General features: G+C 38.1%; 3 protein-coding genes and 2 non-coding genes across 6 annotated transcripts; 2 read left to right on the plus strand and 3 right to left on the minus strand.

Moving 5' to 3' along the window:
* The first annotated feature begins 42 nt into the window (after nt 1-42).
* zgc:122979 (uncharacterized protein LOC641576 homolog) lies at nt 43-4,307 on the plus strand. Its single transcript, XM_051878350.1, has 4 exons — nt 43-221; nt 1,129-1,375; nt 1,602-2,101; nt 3,624-4,307. Exons 1-4 carry the CDS (start codon nt 129-131, stop codon nt 3,855-3,857), a joined length of 1,074 nt encoding a protein of 357 aa, XP_051734310.1. The 5' UTR covers nt 43-128; the 3' UTR covers nt 3,858-4,307.
* Nucleotides 4,308-7,871: 3,564 nt separating this feature from the next.
* hwa (huluwa) lies at nt 7,872-12,116 on the plus strand. Of its 2 annotated transcripts, XM_051878333.1 has the most exons (4): nt 7,878-8,254; nt 8,342-8,600; nt 8,844-9,030; nt 11,457-12,116. In XM_051878333.1, exons 1-4 carry the CDS (start codon nt 8,076-8,078, stop codon nt 11,621-11,623), a joined length of 792 nt encoding a protein of 263 aa, XP_051734293.1. In that variant the 5' UTR covers nt 7,878-8,075; the 3' UTR covers nt 11,624-12,116. The 2 variants fall into 2 exon arrangements, with proteins under 2 accessions (XP_051734292.1, XP_051734293.1); XM_051878332.1 differs by having other exon boundaries at nt 7,872-8,600.
* A 287-nt stretch (nt 12,117-12,403) lies between these two features.
* rpl37 (ribosomal protein L37) lies at nt 12,404-15,720 on the minus strand. Its single transcript, XM_051878334.1, has 4 exons — nt 15,558-15,720; nt 14,620-14,755; nt 13,980-14,064; nt 12,404-12,509 (listed from the first exon to the last, which is right to left on the minus strand). Exons 1-4 carry the CDS (start codon nt 15,558-15,560, stop codon nt 12,440-12,442), a joined length of 294 nt encoding a protein of 97 aa, XP_051734294.1. The 5' UTR covers nt 15,561-15,720; the 3' UTR covers nt 12,404-12,439.
* Nucleotides 12,727-12,804, minus strand: LOC127504404 (small nucleolar RNA SNORD72). Its single transcript, XR_007927372.1, has one exon. It is a non-coding gene; the product is annotated as a small nucleolar RNA SNORD72 (small nucleolar RNA).
* LOC127504405 (small nucleolar RNA SNORD72) lies at nt 14,160-14,241 on the minus strand. Its single transcript, XR_007927373.1, has one exon. It is a non-coding gene; the product is annotated as a small nucleolar RNA SNORD72 (small nucleolar RNA).
* Nucleotides 15,721-16,661: the final 941 nt, after the last annotated feature.

The following is a 16,661-nucleotide window of genomic DNA, read 5'->3' on the forward strand; positions in this document are numbered from 1 at the left end:
GGGCGCCGTGAGTAGAGCGCGGGTATAAAAGCTCGAGCAGAGCGGCGGGAGATGCAGCAGACAGCAGCTCCAACAGCTCACGCGCTCGGCTCACACTCACCGGCACCAACAGCACCAGCACCAGCACCATGGTTCTCATCTGGACTCAATTCGGCGTCAAACACAAGAATGTCAAGTGCAAAGTGAAAGTGATCCACGGAGAGGAGGGATGGACCCCTGAGGTGAGATGCTGCATATAACATTTAAATCAAATATATATGCATCTATATTCTCCACTATATAATATTCAAACTTTGGTGTTTATTATATAGTGGGGAATATAGTATATATAAATTCCTAAATATATATATTCTCCACTATATAAATATATATGCATATTATATAGTGGGGAATATACAGTTATATAGAGATTTGTAAATTATTTATGCCTCTCTATTTTCCAGTATATAATATACACCCCAAAACTTTGAGGGTATTATATGAGAATACAGAGGCATATTTATATATTTATATATTGGAGAATATAGATGGTTTTTTATACATATATCTATATTCTCTACTATATAATAAATACTCAAAGTTTGTGAGTGTTATATAGTGGGGAATATAGACATGTATACATTTATAATTTGTTATATATGCCCTTATATTCTTAACTATATAATATACACCCAAAAATTTGAGTGTATATTCTATAATAGAGAATTTAGAGGCACATAAAAAAATCCCCACTATATAATATACACTCACAAACTTTATAAAGTGGAGAATATAGGTGGGGGAAAAATTTTATTTTGAGTGTAAATGCAATACTTTAGTTATATAAAATAATTGTATACTTTATACTTTAATATATCAAATTATAATAATTACATTAAAATATTATTTCAATTTTATTTTGGTTGTTTTACACCATAAAAATATAATAACCTTTTATTTTCTGCCTATCTGTACAATATTCACAAGAAGAATTGAATTGAAATCTACTCTGAATTTTAGGGGGACTCCCTTCATTGTCTGTGGTGCTTGAAACAGTGAACTTCATCTTTTATTTGGAATCACCTTGTGTAGGAGCTAGAAATGAGCATACTCTAAACTCCTGCCATCTGTCTGTGTGTGTCTATGTAGGAGGTGCGTGAAGAACCTGAGGTGTCTAGCCCCCCGTCCTCACCAGAGTGTGTGGATTACTACTCTATACTCGGTGTGTCAAGTGACTCTAATGAGGAGGAGATCAGACGGGCGTACAAGCGTCTGGCGCTTCGTTACCACCCAGACAAGAACCCAGACGCAGACGCAGAGGACAAATTCAAACAGATTGCACAAGCCCACGATGTTCTGACCGACCCAGAGAAACGCACCATCTATGATCAACAAGGTGAGAAGAAATTGCAATCACAAACATGCAATTATTGCACAAAGCAGATAGATGAACACTGAGTTCAGTGGGTTCCATCAACCTCGGCTGAACTGATTCACACACTCACAGTGCTGCAGACTGATCAATTATTTATCCATACTTTATTAACCAGAGGATGAACCCCTTGCAAAAACAGACAAGCCTAAGACATGCACACTAAAGAAAGCTTTTTATCTTCCTCCAGGTTTGACCAAAGTGGGTGTGGCTCCAGCTGGAAACAAAAGCGATCCCTCCCACAGCAGCTCAAAAGCCGACGCCCACTCCTGGCACGTGTTCTTCAACTTTGAACTTGACTCCGATGACGACCTGTTTAACCCATTCCTGAGGAACCCCCTGCCCCACCTCAGCCGTAACAAGGGCGGGCTAAAGCCATCGGGCGTGGCCGAGGTTCACGAACTCCTCGTGTCACTGGAGGACATCTTGATGGGCGTGACGAAGCGTGTGAAAGTGACACGCCTCCGGCAGGCGGACAAACACGCGTTGAGACCAGAAGAGCGCGTGTTCGACGTGGAGGTGAAGAAGGGGTGGAAGGAGGGCACCAGGATCACCTTCCCCAAGGAGGGCCATCAGATGCTCGGCCACGCCCCTAACGACCTGGCCTTCGTTATTAAGGAGAAGAAGCACGCCCATTTCAGACGAGACGGCTCGCATATTGTGTACACCTCCACCATCACTCTGCGAGAGGTGAGATGTGTACATGTGTACGTGTGCATGGCAGTACGAAATGTTCCCTCGCAGTCGCTGGTACTCAATAAGCCTCTGCAGAGAGCTGCATCTAAATTTAGCATCTCTCCCCCGCAGCCTCAGCGCACACACACTCTCACACACTCCCCCTCCCATCTCGCACACCTCCTCCTCAGCTCTCGGCATCGTCTCGCACACATTCTGTCATTCGCTCCTCTCTAGCAGTGGATTTTATATTGCCTTCACGCCCTCATGCATCTATTTTCTTAGAAAACTATGAATAGACCCATGTTAATATCTGGAGAGCAGGGTGGCCAATATAATGATGATATATACATAAGATAGAAAATTAGAATGGAATTTGCACTTATTTTACATAATTAAAAAAAAAAAAAAAAACAGAAATGGTTAATTATCCCTTATCCCTAACTAGACAAGCAAACATTGATCATTTGATGCTGATAATCTCAAAGGATTAGTTCACCCAAAAATAAAAAAATTCTGTCATCATTTACTCCCCCTCAAACCTGTACACAAAGGAAGACATTTGGAAGAATGTTCGTAACCCAGCAGATCTCAGGCAGATTTCGCCCCCCATTGATTACCATAGTATTTTTTTTTCCTACTATGGTAGTCAATGGGGGGCGAAATCTGCCTGGTTACAAACATTTTCCAAATATCTTCCTTTGTGTTTAGCAGAACAAAGAAATTCATACAGGTACAGGAACTACTTGAGGGTGAGTAAATGATGACAGAATTTTAATTTTTTGGGTAAAAAGGGCTAATTATTTGACATATTCTGCGATTATCAGCATTGATAACTGTGCCTGGGTTCCCGATATGATGGGGATATATACATAAAAATTTTGACAATGACACTTTTAGCTAACAGTTGTAAACTAGCCAAGCGGATATTGATCATTTGATGCCGATAATCTTAAAATGGCCAATTATTGGCCAATTAATTGGCCTATTTTGCCATTTTAAGATTATTGGCTGACTAACAGAAGTGGTCATTAAATCATCCATCCTGCTCTCTAGATATAAGATTTGGCATCGGCTGTTAAAAACAACTGTTTATTCTTTCATTCTTTTCATCTCATTTCCATTCTTACTTTCCACACCAAACCTCTCGCCCTCGTTTGCTCTCTCCCTCTCTCGTTTTCCACATCCACTTCATCTTTCTCTTCCCACGCGCACCCTCTCATCCCACGCAGACTGGAGCATCATTGAGAAATGAGAGCGATTAGCAGCTCTTTTCTGCCGTTGCGTAACAGTAATGTTCAATCTGTCTGGCCTATATTCCGCCCGCGTTCATACTCGCATTATGTAAAAGCATCATATATAGACAAGTGGATTAGACCTCATAACATATGCCGGAGGGGCATTATAGCTCTTCTGCAGAGTGTGATATAACAGATCGTACCTCAAGAAGACTGCTGGAGGATCGATATAGACCTTTATATCAAAGATGATCCTGTGACACAATGTTTAACAGTTTTCTTTCTTTGTTTTTCTCCAGGCTCTATGTGGGTGTACGGTTAACGTCCCTACGCTTGATGGACAGATGAAGCCCCTCCCATGCAGTGATGTCATCAAGCCCGGCTCAGTGAGAAGGCTCATAGGGGAGGGGCTTCCCCGAGCGAAAAACCCCGCCCAGCGCGGCGACCTACTGGTTGAATTCCAAGTGGTTTTCCCAGATCGAATTCCTCCAAGCAGCAAGGAGATCATCAAGCACAGCTTGGGACAGTGTTAACTTAAGACAACCCACACTAATTTCAGTGATGGACTTAACGTCAGCTGTTTGTCTCTGTGAGGCACACACACACTTAAGTGTGAGACGGGATGCTCACACAAACATATTGCACATAGGTATGTAATACCTGCGTAAGTGTGATTCGTACAGAGATGAAGTGTTTGAGGAAAACACACGAACACGGCGCACGCACTGAACACACACCTACACTCCTCTGACTGAAGCGCAGAGGTGTTACTCTGAAGTGTTAGCATACTTCTTTATCCATGACGACCTTGTACTCATGTACAGAACTGTCAGTGATTTAGTCTCTATGAGAGATCCCTGTGTCATGTTCCAATGAATTATTTGTAAAAATTATACAGAGAAAATGTGACTTTAAGATATTACCTGGCATGTAAGATGAACGCATGTTTTGTAAGCAGAAATAAAGTTTTATTATTGAAATGACTGGCATTTGGTGTTGTGGTCTTTAATGGGTTGAGTACTCAAAATGGAAGATTAAATTCAATAAAAGAGGGAGAAAAGCTGTTTAGTGAATGGCAAAACCATTGTTTTTCATCTACTGGTCCATTTTGGTCTAGTAGATAGAACACATCCAAGTGTTTATTTTATTACACATTATTTATTTGCATCTGTAGATTTTGATTACAATACATAATCAAAATGCATTTTGAAATTTCCACTTCAGGAGCACTCAGTTTTATTATATTGTAGTTTTATTATCTATATTCTGAAGGTTTTTGCAGAATTTGTTCATATATCATTTGCCTGGTTTATATAAAATTTTATTTTTATAAAATATTTAGCATTTTTTTCTGGTGTTTTGAAGTATTTTCTGATTTATAAAGTGATAAAAAGAGATATCCAAAATGAAACAAGAATTTTGCACCTTATCCAATATTTAGATTTCTGTTCTGGCAATGTATGCAAATGAGTGCATATTTAATTCGATAATGTCTCCTTTGCATATTTAAACATAATATTTCAGAGAGCTTGTAATACTATCTTAATATACTGTGATTAATCAACAGGAGGAAGTATGGTGATATATATTAGCTTAAAAAAAACTTAAAAGATTTAAAAAAGAATAAAGAAGAACTTTCTGTATTAATCATTTGAGATGCTCATATTTCTGCTCTGTGGATTTGAATACTAATAAACACAAGAGCTATACGAGGCCATGTTGTGGTTGATTAAAAGTCAGTAGCTACCACAAAGTTTTAGCTTTTAAATATTTAATCAGCATGATTTTAATAGTTTCAAAGCCTTCTGTATATTCCCTATTCCTTTCTGAAGATGGAAATAGTAACTTGTATAGCACAAAGTGCTCCACAGGAAAAACTAATGAAAAACTCATCCAAGAGTAATTAATATAGAAAAAATCGAATCTGTTGGAAATGCCCCTGTGCACAAAGTGTGGTTAATGAAGAAATTGTTTACTAAGTCTATAGTGTGGAAGGACTTGTGCAACAGCCAAACTTGAACCCTTATTGAAGACTTTTGGGATGCACCCAGGTGAAAAAAAAGTACATTTCTATAATGTATTTAAATTGCTCTATTTTCGCGCACTAATTTTGTACTTAATATACTAAAAATTCTTCTTTAGTACCTATTAAGATAATCTTAAGAACATCTAAGTGTACTCAACTGTGCTATTTTGAGACACCATGAAATATGAACTAAAATGTGCTTTTAATATACTATCTCTGTATTTAAAAAATTTATTTAGTTACCACTTGTAGTACACTATGGGTTCAAGTATACTATAAGTAGTAACTAAATACATTTTTTTAAATACAGGGATAGTATATTAAAAGCACATTTTAGTTCGTATTTCATGGTGTCTCAAAATAACACAGTTGAGTACACTTAGATGTTCTTAAGATTATCTTAATAGGTACTAAAGAAGAGCTTTTAGTATATTGAGTACAAAATTAGCGTGCGAAAAGAGAGCACTTGAAGTACATTATGGAAGTATACTTTTTTTCACCTGGGGCACTGAAACAGTGAACCAGACAGAACAACATTTCTGTTCAAAAATATAGTCCTAACCCTATCCCTACCCCTAAACCTAAGTAACCCCTAAAATCAGAGGGAAATGATAGGCAAATAACACTGATGTAGAAGCACCTAACCCTGGTTGTAAGCCTAAACTTGACATAAACTGTAAACTTGTACCTCAAATCTTATTGGTTGATTGTAATGTTGTTCCAGAATCAACAAAGATGTTGATCAAGGAACATGTTGTACTTGATGCTTGTGTGAATCCATGTTTCAGCATCCATTGTGGAAAACCTCCACTGAAGACTGGAATCTGTTATAGCAGAAAAGAAAGAACAAACACTTTTTTTCTGCGCTGCATTTTAAGGCTCAAATCTTTCTTCAAATTTGTGTGCACATTATTATTTTTCTGAGAATGTACTGTATATTTGAAAGGAGATACTTGGAAATGATTCCCTCCGGCTCAACAGACTGGGTTTCACAGGCAATGTGCAAATATATGAACTGTCTGAGTGAGAAGAACATTGTCTCGTGTCAGTCATGGCTGCGTTTGTGTCCCATGAATCATACTCACAGCTTAAAATGACACTTACACTTACTCAGGGTCAGAATGGCTGTTTTTAGAAGAGTGTGATCCTAGATATTTCTTAGAAAAGCTAAAAAGGCCAATTCTATATCTGAAGTGTAATATTTGCTCACCATTGCATCCATTTCCACTTGGAAAATCCACCGTTGTGCAGATGCAATTTTAAATTAGTTACAATTTATGCAGAAAATATGTATTTTTCATTTTCTCTAACGTCAAAGGAGGCAATTCATGACCTTTCACAACACCTACAATGATTATGTGTTTGTCCTAAGTGGTGTTCTCTGTGGAATCATTATTCATTTGTAGCCTACATCACTTTGCATAAATGCGCCTGCAAAATGAATCGACGTAAATGTAATTACTTAAGGGACCATCTAAAGAGCCTCAAGTCTACGGGATTCAAGGATAGGTTCACATTTTAATTATTTCTTTGATGGCTACAAAGAAAGAACATGTACTGTGTTTGTGATTGCATTTACATACAACTAAACTAATGGAATCAAAGACGAACAATCTTAAACTGGTCTATACTGCCCTCTCTCGGTCATAAAATGAATTATATGGTTTAAACTCAATCCAATATTTACCATACACTCTAAAAAATACTGTTGTTTTAACCCATGTTTGGGTCAAATATGGACAAACCCAACCGTTCGGTTTGTCAATTTTTGACCCAAACATGGGTTGAAACAACCCAGCATTTTTAGAGTATAATTAAGTCAGTTTTAGTTATTTTAGTAGGCCTACTTTAACTTTAACGTAGGCAAAAAAAAAAAAAAAAAATTTTAAGTTTACTTTTTAATTTAATATTAATATTTTATTTCAGCTTTATTTTAAATAAACAAAATCGCTTTTTGATAGTTTAGCCTAGCCTAGCTTAGCCTATTTCAAAACAAACGTTTCCCCAGTAAAAGTTAACCTCAGCAAAAACTGGTCAAGAAAGAATAACATGTGTCGGAATTTTAAGATTTACTGTACTTTCTTATTTAGAATAATTCGGGGAAAGTTTATATTTTAATACATTTAAAATAAATGTTTACATGTTCTGGCTACATTTAACTTTTACAAACCTGCAAATGACGTCTCGATAGAAGAAGCAAAAGCAAGTTGTGGCCTATACATTAATATTATTTACATTTTATATGGTCACCAACTGATTACTTCCTTATTCTCTGAACTTTCTTGGCGATGTTGTTTTGTTTTCCTGTCAGATATCACAACCTTACACTTGATTTCACCTCAGCTGAAAGTCTTCCAAAAAAGTGCGCGAACTGTCGCGCGACTCCCTGCATACTTGCCTTTACATTTTGAACTTTATTATTGTGCTATTTTGAGGGCTTGCGAACAAAATAGACGGCTAAACACACCAAAAACATTCTCATCTATGAGGTAAGACTGAAAAGTTGTTGTAAACTGTCGATTTCAAGCGGTGAAAAGCCAGAAAGCTCTTGACGCTCCGGCACTCTGGCGGAATTAATTGATGTCAATGGGGCGCACCTGCGGTTGAACTGTCGACTGTCAGTTTTAGTCATTTTATAGATATTATTTTACATAAAACATTAATGATCACAGGTAAAATTGAGTAAACATCAAAATCATATTATTTTATCCTGATTTGTGATGAAATGTCGCAGCTGGGATCGGCTGTGCCCTCATCAAACTTACCCGAGGGCCTCCCGGTGTCCAGTTTAGCCCTGCTGATCCTGGTGCTCATTCCCTGCGTCCTTCTGCTCCTGCTGCTCAACTGCCTGTTCGTGGGATACAAGCTGTTCCGCATGACCCGGAGGAAGAGAGACCGATGCGGGTCGGAAACCTCACTCATGCACTCATCATATTCCACCCGCCAGAGAATCACCCGCTTCTCTGATGAGCCTCTGTTCGCTCCAAACAGAAAGACCAACTATGTTTCGGTCTCGGAACCGATGCTGGCGCCACCCATCACCTCATCCCTGACCTCCTCAGCGGAGAGAAGGGCCACCGGGCAGCGCGCCAGGTTTCTACGCCCGGACACTTACGCCGGGTCCGAAACACTGCGCGTGCCGAACTGGAGGACGAGCGCCCCGGTTCTGGTGCAGTCCAGTGATTCGGACACGGAGCGAGTCAACACGGTGCCACCGAACTCACCAGCACTTCATCTGACTCCAAATGGGGTAGGGTCAAAAACACGAGTATGTTCTTAATTTGAGTATTAATCTTAATTTGAGTGGTGGTTGTGGGCCACCATGGTTCTCTCGTATTAAAACTATGTGAGGGTCATTTTCATATATTGAGGTGTTTACATGGCATTACCATGTAAACATCCCACTACACCATTCTGTACAGTTTTGGCTCCCAGTGAAATAGATGTTTGATCCTATGTAAGTAAGTTAACCATTTAACTGCACTGGTTCCAGTTCTCAATGCCGATGACTTCCATGCGTAGAAGCAGCACTATGGACCTGGAGGGCACTTCTCTGGACAAGATCCATGTGGAGTGTGAGTCCACCAGCATCATCCCGCCGGAGAACTCCTGTTTTGTGGCGTCATCAAGCCCCTCGGCTAGGGGCTCTGGACTAGACAGTGACTTTGGAGCCAGTGCAGGTGGGTTTTGTGATCTTACTAAAGGGTTAGTTCACCCAAACATTAATTACTTACTCTCATGCCGTTCCACACCCGTAAGACCTTCGTTCATCTTCGGAACACAAATTAAGGTATTTGTGATTAAATCCAAGGTTTTTTTATCCCCCATAGAAAGCAATGTAATTACCATCATTCAAGGTCAAGAAAGGTATTAAAGGGTTAGTTCACCCAAAGATGAAAATAATGTCATTAATTACTCACCCTCATGCCTGTTCCACACCTGTAAGATCTTCATTCATCTTCGGAACACAAATTAAGATATTTTTGTTGAAATCCGATGGCTCCGTGTGGCCTGCATAGCCAGCAATGACATTTCCTCTCTCAAGATCCATTAATGTACTAAAAACATATTTAACTCAGTTCATGTGAGTACAGTGGTTCAATATTAATATTATAAAGCGACAAGATTTTTTTGTGCACCAAAAAAACCAAAATAACGACTTATATAGTGATGGCCGATTTCAAAACACTGCTTCATGAAGCTTCGGAGCGTTATGAATCTTTTGTGTCGAATCAGCGGTACGGAGCACCAAAGTCACGTGATTTCAACAGTTTGGCGGTTTGACACACGATCCGAATCATGATTCGACACAAAAGATTCATAACGCTCCGAAGCTTCATGAAGCAGCGTTTTGAAATCGGCCATCACTATATAAGTTGTTTTTTTTGGGCGCACCAAAAATATTCTCGTCGCTTTATAATATTAATACTGAACCACTGTACTCACATGAACTGATTTAAATATGTTTTTAGTACATTAATGGATCTTGAGAGAGGAAATGTCATTGCTGGCTATGGAGGCCTCACTGAGCCATCGGATTTCAACAAAAATATCTTAATTTGTGTTTTGAAGATTAACGAAGGTCTTACAGGTGTGGAACGGCGTGAGTAATAAATGACATTGTTTTCATTTTTGGGTAAACTAACCCTTTAAAGACATTGTTAAAACAGTCGACATGACTGCAGTGGTTCAACCTTAATGTTATGAAGCGGCAAGAACACTTTTTGTGTGCAAAAACAAAACAAAAATAACGACTTTATTCAACAATATCCTCTCTTCTGTGTCATGGTCGGCTCCTGTGTCAGCATCACATGAATGCGTTGTGCTGCTCAGCTTTTGTCGGCGTTCTGACGTAGAACCTGGAAACGCTGAACGTAAACAGTGTATGAGAATGCACAGAAGATTTTGTTGAATAAAGTTCTTTTTGTGTTGTTTTTGCACACAAATAATATTGTCTTTGCTTCATAACATTAAGGTTGAACCACTGCAGTCACGTTGAGTGTTTTAACAATGTCTTTACTACCTTTCTGGACCTTGAATGTGGTAATTTTGTTGCTTTCTATGGGGGATAAAAAAACCTTGATTTCATCAAAAATATCTTAATTTGTGTTCCTGAAGATGAACGAAGGTCTTACAGGTGTAGAACAACATGAGGGTGAGTAATTAATGACAGAAATTTCATTTTTGGGTGAACTAAATCTTTAAGAGTATATAAATGCTCAGCACTACATATACACTAAATTTTTTAAGTTTTTGAAAAGTCTCTTGTGCTCACCAAGTATGTATGTATGTATGTATGTGATCAAAATACAGTCATATTGTGAAATATTATTAGAATTTAAAAGAACTGTTTTCTATTGTAATATACTTTAAAATGTAATTCCTGTATTGCAAAGCTGAATTTTCAGCATCATTACTCCAGTCTTCAGTCACATGATCCTTCAGAAATCATTCTAGTATGCTAATTTGTTGCTCATTCAGTTATTATTGATGCTGAATTATTAAAAATGGTTCTTATTATTATCAATGTTGAAAACATTTCATCTTAGATGAAATAGAAAGTTCAAAAGAACAGCATTTCTAAATGGAAATCTTTTGTAACATTATAAATGTCTTTACTGTCACTTTTGATCAGTTGAATGCATCCTTGCTGAATAAAAATATTAATTTCTTTTGAAAATACTTACCCCAAGCTGTTATGGGGCATAAACTGAATGGAAGCCTATCACAGTTTCCACAAAGTATAAAGCAGCACATCTGTTTCCGACACTGATAATAATAAGAAATGTTTCTTGAGCATCAAATCATCATATTAGAATGATTTCTGAAGGATCATGTGACACTGAAGAGTAATGATGCTGAAAATTCAGCTTTGATCACAGGAATAAATTACATTTTAAATATATTCAAATAGAAAACAATAAAATTGCAATAATAATTCACAATATTAGTTTTCTGGTATTTATCAGATGAATGCAGCCTTGGTGAGCAGAAGAGACTTCTTTCAAAAACATCAAAATATCTTAATTATACACTACTGATCAGTCAAAAGATTGGAATATTTGGAGTTTGTCCATTCTTTGAATTCTCCCAATTGTTCATTTAGGTGTATCTCTGCGTATCCTTTCTATGGACAGTGATGGCTTCCCGGGCTCAGCCTGGGCGTCCGCTCTGGAATGGGATTACTATGACCCAAGTTACGTCACTCAGAACCACGTCCCGAAGCACAGACCCCACGCACCTCCCATCACAACCAAACAGTACTGGGTCTAGAGCCTGTGCTCCATAGAGAGAGCGAGCCTGAAGAACTCCAGTACAAGACTCAATTCAGCCATTCTCATTCTAGAACTTCAGCTGAGCTGAGTCTAGATTTATTCTGTCTGGGTTTAGTGCACTTAATGTTCACTTGCTGTTTTAACTGCAACACATCACATCATCAAAGCACACACAATCAAAAAGATGTTCACGATCACAGCTTCTTTCTACAGCAACTCCAAACACGTTTGTTCTGTTTATAAAAGTGCGTTTACAGAATCACTTCACCATTGTTCTCACTTTCAATCACATTGACACAGTATTTGTTTTACACCCATTCGATTTCTCACTGTTTTTGTCATTTTTATGTTTCCCCACATGATTCTCAGCATGGAGTTTGAGGATTTCAGAAAAGGCTGTTTGAGTACTTTTGACACCATACACACACTTGTATTGAAAAAAAGTATTTAGATTATGCCTGAATTGAATAATAAAGTTTTAAAATATTTTATTGCTGTTGACCCAAGACTACATCCAATCCAGTTGCGGCATAAAAGAAAGTTCTTAACATATTAAAGTTCAGTTTGCAGTAGAATTTTATTCTACAAAACAGTTTAAAGTCTCAAATCTGGTTAAAACTTCCATGAAAGCTGAAAAAATTGTTAAAGACTAACACATTTCACCATGTTTCTCTTCAATGAAGCATTTGGTGTGTATGGAAGTGACAGCAATTCTGTTTTGTCAGATGGTTTGAGAAGTACTGAAAGTGTTTTTGAGAATGAACAAGGAATTCAGACAGATATTTCAAACGTTATTTTTTATTGGAAACACAGTTTACGAGGAGCTGGACGCAGCCACTGCTGCCCGACGGGGCTTGGGCACGGTTCCCTCACGGAATCCATTTCTGAAATGCACAAAAAAAAAAATTAAAGTCAACATAACAGCACACAGATAATGTAAAAAACAAACCTAATATTTAAATGGCCTCCAAGATATTTCACAAGCCCATAACATGATCAATAGATTTGAAATATGCAATCAATCCACTAGTTTGAGGAATAAAAACTGAACAGGAGCACAAGAATACTGAAAATTGAGTCCATCTATGAGTGCATGGGTCAGGCTTACCTCAGTACAAAATTAATATCACTGGACAATCAATTGTTCAGACATTTATGTTTGGACATCATTGGTAAGCCACCTAATCTAACCGGACAGGCACTCGAGTTTTGGGCAAGTATCAGTGTAGAATTAAAAGGAAGATTATATTTAACTACAATTAAATATCATGCTATCAACCTCTACCCCTAAACCCGAACCCTGCTGAGACCTTGTGTGTCAGAGTCATAATACGCAAAAGATAATTTAAGAAAGCATAATATATATAAAAAAAAAAAGATAGAAATCTGTAAAAAATAAAAATGGGCGAATACATAAAAGTTTGAAAATGCTTTATGAAATCTCTGCCCTGAACTGGGGGAAAAACAAAAAATACCCCGACGCTTAGGGGCTGTTTACATGATTGTTTTAAACTAAAAAAGGAAAAAAGCATTTTGTCCATTCGTTTATACCAGTGGTTCCCAAACCGGTCCTGGAGGACCCCCAGCCTTGCACATTTTGTATGTTTCCCCTCATATATCACACCTGATTCAACTCATGTGCTCATTAGTAGAGACAGCAAGACCTGAAATAGGTGCGTCACAAATAGGGAGACATACAAAATGTGCAGGGCTGGGGGTCCTCCAGGGCAGGTTTGGGAACCACTGGTTTATACGACAACAGCGTTTTGAGGGCCTGAAAACACACTTTTGAAAATGGGTTTCAAAGTGCAAGTTTTTGAAAACAGTTATCTCTGTGTAAACAGCAAAAACACAGAACTGTGAAAGCGCTGACGGCATGCACATCTGTATTACGTGTTCAGTCTATAGCAGGGGTTCCCAAACACATTCATGGAGCCTCCCCAACACTGCATGTTTTCCATGTCTCCTTAATCAAACACACCTGATTCAGATCATCAGCTCATTAGTCGAGACTCCAAGACCTGAAATGGGTGTCAGACAAAAGGAGGGAGGCTCCAGGAATGTGTTTGGGAACCCCTGGTCTATAGTGAGCGTTTAGCACGAGTGCTCTGTAAAAAATGCGTATATGCGGAGGCACGCAGCCTTTCCTTGCAAAGTCACATTGCCAACTACTGGCCTGGCAGCATAATAGTGTTTTTAGTCATTTTGGCAGATCCATGTGAACAGGGATCATTTTGACAGCGTTGTCAACTATACAAAGAAAAAAACGTTTCCGCTTTTTTTTTTTTTTTTACATTGTTGCGTAAATGTATCCTCAGAAGCATGAAAATCTGCATTACTCTGCGTTTACTCACCTGAACCTGCGGAAGACAACCTTCATGTGTCTCATGCGGCCAGTTCCTGTGGTGCTGCGTCTCTTGGCCTTAGCGCTCCAGTTGTCTACAAACAAAATCAATCATTACACTTCACACACATGAACACACAAAAATGCATTTCACCAGATGAGCACCGGTGTTCTGTTCATAAACATCTCAGGGTTACCTCAGTTCAAAACTCTTATCACTGGACAGTCAATTGTTCAGACATTTGTTTTTTTTCATGCATCATTGGTAAGTTTTGATATGCCAGACAGAACACAGCTGCTTTTGCAGTTCCCCTATTTTTTCTTTTTTTATTGTTACCTATAAGTACCCCTATTATGCTATTTTAAAGGTTCCTAATTTTGTTTTGAAGGTCTCCTACAATAGGTTTACATGCATTCAAAGTCAAGAAACACTTTCATACAGTATGAAAACGGTTCAATTCAAAAGATTCAGTTTCTAAATCCCTCCTTTCCGCAAGCTTTCTCTGCTCTGATTGGTCAGACAGCCTAGTCTAAATAGCATAATAGGGGGAACTTTAATGTTATCAATGCAATAAAGCTATTTGAACCTGAATCTGTGCCAAGTCACCCCAAACCCTTTGAACTGTGACAGCACATATAAAGACACTTACACTTTCTCTTGCGCTTGGCAGGGTAGCCACACTTCCCGCAGGTGGACTTCTGCAGGTGATATGCCTTGGATCCACAGCGGCGGCACAGAGTGTGCGTCTTATTACGACGCTTACCGAAAGACGACGTACCCTTCGTCTGAAAAACAAGAAATTCATTATTGATATTATTGCTTAAATGGTCTCAATCATACAGCAAGCTGCCTAAGTAGACAGCATTTATCATTATACACTATAATGCTCACTATACTGAGACTATAGTGCATAAACATTGTTTATGTAGACAGCTCACTAGATTCTGAAATAATTCCTAAAGTGCTGTTTAATTAAGTGTTGTTGTCCACAGAAAGATAAACAGGTTGAGACTATGATGCCCTACAATCATGTATAGGAAGACATTCAATGATAGTAGCTAACCAGGGACTATGACTTCCAAATAAACTGTTTAGGGAAGTAACCAAACTAGGCTGTGACACTATAATGCATAAAAATGCTATGTAAAACGCAGCTCAATAAGCTAAATAGATAGAAAGGCAGCTAATTGGCAAAAACACAACTAAACATGTTTGCACAAGCCAACCATGCAACCAGCCGCTATACAACTCGTTTCTTAACGCTGGTTTTAAAGTCTAACGATCTCAAATTTATTAAGACCCAAGACTACGTATTATTAAACAATTTAAACGAATACTGGAGATCGTTTTAAAACTAACCGGTTTATTTTCACGAGCTCGTTACAACTGTACAGGAAGGCTAAGCGTCATGCTAACCGATAAAAAAAAATCATCTATAACCTCTCATCATCGAGGAATCACAAACATAATATATGATACTGAGCCTTGGATATATATGCTTGTGATATTATTAATGGTACAGTGATTAAAAACAAGCCACGAATCAGATGTTAGAGGATTTTGAAGGCAAGGCGCTGTAAGACTCACCATCTTTCCTCAGAGCTGATTCGAAAGAGACCGGAAGAGGGTGCGGTGTACCATTAAAACACCACCGGCGCTTCTTCGGTGCAACAACTAAATACGTCCCCCTACTGTTGCACTGCGGACTTCTCCGTCTTACGGATGAACATATTACAAATATTTTGAATGACAACGACAAAACGTATTTTCACCCTAATAAGTTACTGTTCTGGACACAAAAGGATAAATTAATAAGCAATTATTCCAGAAATGTCAGCTATGATAATAAAGATAAACAAATAGGCCACACTGAAAACATTATACACATCTAAACCCGCTAAAAACATTTTAAGAAATTATGACTTTAAATATCCTAAACTGAACATTGTACGAAAGATTTCTGTTAAGGTTAGGTTTAGGGGTAGGGTTTGGTGTAGTAATTATAATTAGCATAATTTAAAGACAATAAAAGGCTAAATAGAGTGTGTTGCTTATTCTTGGGGGAACAAAGCCAGCAAGTTTTATTGATTTGTCTTTTCCAATGGTATTTTAACCGCAAGGGCTCACAGCCACCGCTGACAGCCATAAACATAAACTACAAAGCTGCCAAAAACGTCTAGACTCAAACTGTCCCTGAGACACACACACACACACACACACACACACACACACACACACACACACACACACAAATGACCTTCATTAGGTGATATCACAATCCTCTGATATCACTGCATGACAAAGCACTGATTCCTTCCCATGAAATTCCACTTTTTGACTTTTTTGTCTCATGTAGTATGATGCCATTAGAGTAAAATAGTTAAATTCTGTTTGTCAGTAAAATAAATAAATAAATAAATAAATAAACAAATAAATAAATAAATAAATAAAATACACATCACCTAAGGTGAAAACATTAAAAGGGTCTTCCCAGAAGAAATAGTTCCTAACTATTAAAAAATCAATTATGTTCTTTTGGCGTAGACTATTTTATTTATATTATTTTGTTTGTTTGTTATATTATCTGCATTATTTAGTTAGCCTATCATGAGTTATCCAAATGGCGTTTTGTGGGTAACCAAATGTCCTACTATCACTGCAAGTTTCCTCTTGTAGGCTAGCTGCAGTCAT

Source organism: Ctenopharyngodon idella, chromosome 21 (assembly GCF_019924925.1).
Source record: "Ctenopharyngodon idella isolate HZGC_01 chromosome 21, HZGC01, whole genome shotgun sequence".
NCBI classification, from domain to species: Eukaryota; Metazoa; Chordata; class Actinopteri; order Cypriniformes; family Xenocyprididae; genus Ctenopharyngodon; species Ctenopharyngodon idella.

Excerpts from the sequence above, each read along its gene's own strand:
- hwa (XM_051878332.1), top strand. The coding sequence starts at position 8,076 with ATGTCGCAGCTGGGATCGGCTGTGCCCTCATCAAACTTACCCGAGGGC. Across the intron at positions 8,601-8,843 it reads TTCATCTGACTCCAAATGGG|TTCTCAATGCCGATGACTTC; the intron begins GTAGGGTCAAAA and ends CACTGGTTCCAG. Across the intron at positions 9,031-11,456 it reads TGACTTTGGAGCCAGTGCAG|GTGTATCTCTGCGTATCCTT; the intron begins GTGGGTTTTGTG and ends TTGTTCATTTAG.
- rpl37 (XM_051878334.1), bottom strand. Across the intron at positions 14,065-14,619 it reads TGCCAAGCGCAAGAGAAAGT|ACAACTGGAGCGCTAAGGCC; the intron begins GTAAGTGTCTTT and ends TTTTGTTTGTAG. Across the intron at positions 12,510-13,979 it reads GTTGTCTTCCGCAGGTTCAG|AAATGGATTCCGTGAGGGAA; the intron begins GTGAGTAAACGC and ends TGTGCATTTCAG.
- zgc:122979 (XM_051878350.1), top strand. The coding sequence starts at position 129 with ATGGTTCTCATCTGGACTCAATTCGGCGTCAAACACAAGAATGTCAAG. Across the intron at positions 222-1,128 it reads AGGAGGGATGGACCCCTGAG|GAGGTGCGTGAAGAACCTGA; the intron begins GTGAGATGCTGC and ends GTGTCTATGTAG. Across the intron at positions 2,102-3,623 it reads CCACCATCACTCTGCGAGAG|GCTCTATGTGGGTGTACGGT; the intron begins GTGAGATGTGTA and ends GTTTTTCTCCAG.